The sequence below is a fragment of the Notothenia coriiceps genome, unplaced genomic scaffold, assembly GCF_000735185.1.
Source record: "Notothenia coriiceps isolate Sejong01 unplaced genomic scaffold, NC01 NC01_scaffold00025276, whole genome shotgun sequence".
In the NCBI taxonomy this organism is placed as follows: Eukaryota; Metazoa; Chordata; class Actinopteri; order Perciformes; family Nototheniidae; genus Notothenia; species Notothenia coriiceps.
Genome location: NW_011357977.1, coordinates 1 through 3,122, shown reverse-complemented (window position 1 = coordinate 3,122; position 3,122 = coordinate 1). Strand labels below are relative to the sequence as shown.

The window sequence follows — 3,122 nt, the reverse complement described above, 5'->3', positions numbered from 1 at the left end:
AAGCAACTAATTGAGTACATAGATTGCACCTTGCACTATCGCCACTACATTTTTTAAAAGTGCACCCAGACCTTGGATCGCTTCGCTCTGTCCGCCATGCCTGCGGGAGTCTCACAACAATAATAAGAGCGCTGTTGAGAGAGAGGACGATTGGCATTTACAGTGGCCAATCAGAGGGGTCTCAAACCGGATAAATCACACGGGATGAGGGTTCCCAACCAACCAGAATGGTTTAAAGTTAAACTAAGGAAGTAGACGTAACAGATATACCGATAGCAGCACCGTTTGTCCAGCGGCTTAACGGTATACCGATACCGTCCAATCAGGTACCGGTATTGACTTAGTACCGGTTCTCGGTACCCATCCCTATCTGGATCCATATGCTGGCAACTTCTAACAAGTCCTTTGGGATGACCCTGAGTGTACTGCTCCAGAAAATAGAGTCGGTCACTGTAGCTGTTGGTGTTTTTCTCAACACCGTTCTCAAAAGCCTTCATAAATGTGTGATATTTTAACGGGTCGCCATCAAAAACTGGAAACTCTCTCTTTGGCAAGGATGAAAGGCATTGCTGTTATAATAACAGTGTAGTTATTTCATTTTGTTTTCTCATAATGCCCAGTATGTTGTTTTGATCTTCATTTACGTTCAAGCTATCTCCATAATTCATTTGTGTTTTCAAATTGGATTTTTTATGGGATACTGGCTCTGAGGAAAGGAACCAAGGTGACATGTTCAAAAAAACAACAAGCACACAAGACGTAAGAAGAACCATCATCAAACAGTGCATGGATTAAGGATCTATCAAGGAGAATGGAGATAAGCAATTGTTTGAACTAATTCACGGAGGTAAGCACTGGATGTTAATAAAGACTGCAGTTTTGGAAGCTGTCTTCAACGTGGATCACAGCCAGGTTCTTCTTACGTCTTGTGTGCTTGTTGTTTTTTGTTGTCAAAATATAGCGACAGCAGGAAACAAACAAAGTCGCTGAGAGGCTGAGGCCAGGCCTGCTTGATATTGTGTGACACGCTACAAAAAAGTACTTGCTGAGATCAAAAACTCTGTTGCAAAATTATGTGGTTTAATGAAAACTGGAATGATCAACTTATTCTCCTTGGACATGTACATCGTTATACTAATCAGAGCAATAATTTCAACTTGCGGTCAACAAAAAGTACAACGGCCCTGTGTCACCCTCTCTTCCACACACACCTCACGCAGGTGAACAGGATTATAATGAGTGCCGCCCATATCCATGTGACCCAAGCCAATCAATCAATTGTGCTCAAACAAATATCTTGTATTAAAACAAAACGCAATACTAAACATGTTTCATGGCTCCTACATTAGATATTAATCTAATATGCTCTAACAAAGGAGTATATATATGTAGTTATTAAAAATAGATAATTAGATGTAAATTTTTAACTCAGGGCTCTTACGGAGGCGCCTCTCGCCGTCATCGCGCTCGCCGTCGGTCCGGCGCCGGCAGCGGCAGCAGAGTCTGCGCAGCATGATGTAAATGTGTGGGAAGACAATGAGGGGGGGGGGCAGGATGGGCCGATCGTGGAAGGTCATGATCAGCTGATAGCGCTGGAACTTCCACACCTGGTTAGAGATGGACTTCACCTCGAAGAACGTGTTACTGCGGAGAGGAAGAGGAGGACAGCAGGTCAACGTGTAAACAAAGCCTCGTTTTTACTTTACCATGCTTTGACACATAGCCTGTAGATATTATATGGAGTTCAAAGTTAGCCACGTGTTAATATTTTAACAATTGTTTTTAAGATTTTGATGTCAAAACTAAATATTGTGCTAAGGTTCAAAACTAGGTTTGTGCTTAAGATCAAGCTAAGCCTTGTGCCAGTGGTTGAACTTGAAAAATGCTATTGTTATATTGGTCGAGAGGTAAGAAGATTTCCCCTTAAGTCTTAAATTAAACGCAGATTAGTGTAAATATTAACTTGGAAATAACCTTTTATTTTGTAGAGGTGTTGATCTGGGGTCAGTGTGTTTCCTGGTCTGGGGTCAGTGTGTTTCCTGGTCTGGGGTCAGTGTGTTTCCTGATCTGGGGTCAGTTTGTTTCCTGATCCGGGGACAGTGTGTTTCCTGATCTGGGGTCTGTTTGTTTCCTGATCTGGGGTCAGTGTGTTTCCTGATCTGGGGTCAGTTCGTTTCCTGATCTGGGATCAGTGTGTTTCCTGATCTGGGGTCAGTGTGTTTACTGGTCTGTGGTCAGTGTATGCTGTGTGTTTTATATGTATTTAACACTGACTTGAAGACGGCGATGAGCAGGTTGACCAGCAGGATGTTAGCCACCAGCAAGTAGCAGGCCATGAGGGCGGGGGTGAGTCCGGCGCCAGGAATACAGGGGGGGAGCTTCTTCCCATCTTCATCGTACAAGTTGTCTCCACACGGAGCTAAACCCAAACACAGCATTATTATATGTGCACTATCTATATATATATATATATCACCTGTGCAGGTCATCTGCTTTCAGAAAACTTTCACAATAAGACAACTCAACTCGACAAACTTGTGGGCTTTATTTTGAAAGGGAAGAAGAAAGTGAGCTGAAGTTCACAGTAAATTATGTCTGAGTCACTTACGGTTGATTTCCATCGCATACACTGTCCATTAACAGTCAAAGGGAAACAGAAAAGAGGCAGAAAATAAATTACAGTTATAATAAGCCGAAAATTGGACAGCAGAGGACCAATCTGCACAGTGGGGACCTTGCTGTGGAAAATGGGTGGGGATAGAGGTTATGGACACAGGTTAAGGATTCAGGTTAAGGGTAGAGGTTAAGGACTCAGGTTAAGGATATAGGTTAAGGACAGAGGTTAAAGATAGAGGTTAAGGACACAGGTTAAGGACAGGGGTTATGGACAGAATGTAAGGACAGATGTTAAGGACCCAGGTTAAGGAGACAGGTTAAGAACATAGGTTAAGGATAGAGGTTAAGGACATAGGTTAATGATAGGGGTTAAGGACAGAGGTTAAGGATAGAGGGTGAAGACACAGGTTAAGGACACAGGTTAAGGACACAGCTTAAGGACACAGCTTAAGGATAGAGGTTAAGGACACAGGTTAAGGATAGAGGTTAAGGACATAGGTTAATGA

At 42.8% G+C, this 3,122-nt stretch overlaps 1 protein-coding gene across 1 annotated transcript; it reads right to left on the bottom strand.

Annotated features, from left to right (window-relative positions):
• Positions 1-1,441: 1,441 nt before the first annotated feature.
• LOC104956061 (transient receptor potential cation channel subfamily M member 1-like) lies at positions 1,442-2,621 on the bottom strand (the record flags this gene model as incomplete). The annotated part of the gene is made up of 3 exons (XM_010783501.1): positions 2,609-2,621; positions 2,275-2,419; positions 1,442-1,644 (listed from the first exon to the last, which is right to left on the bottom strand). Coding segments are annotated over exons 1-3 (361 nt in total), but the record flags the coding sequence as incomplete, so codon positions are not given.
• Between the last annotated feature and the right edge of the window lie 501 nt (positions 2,622-3,122).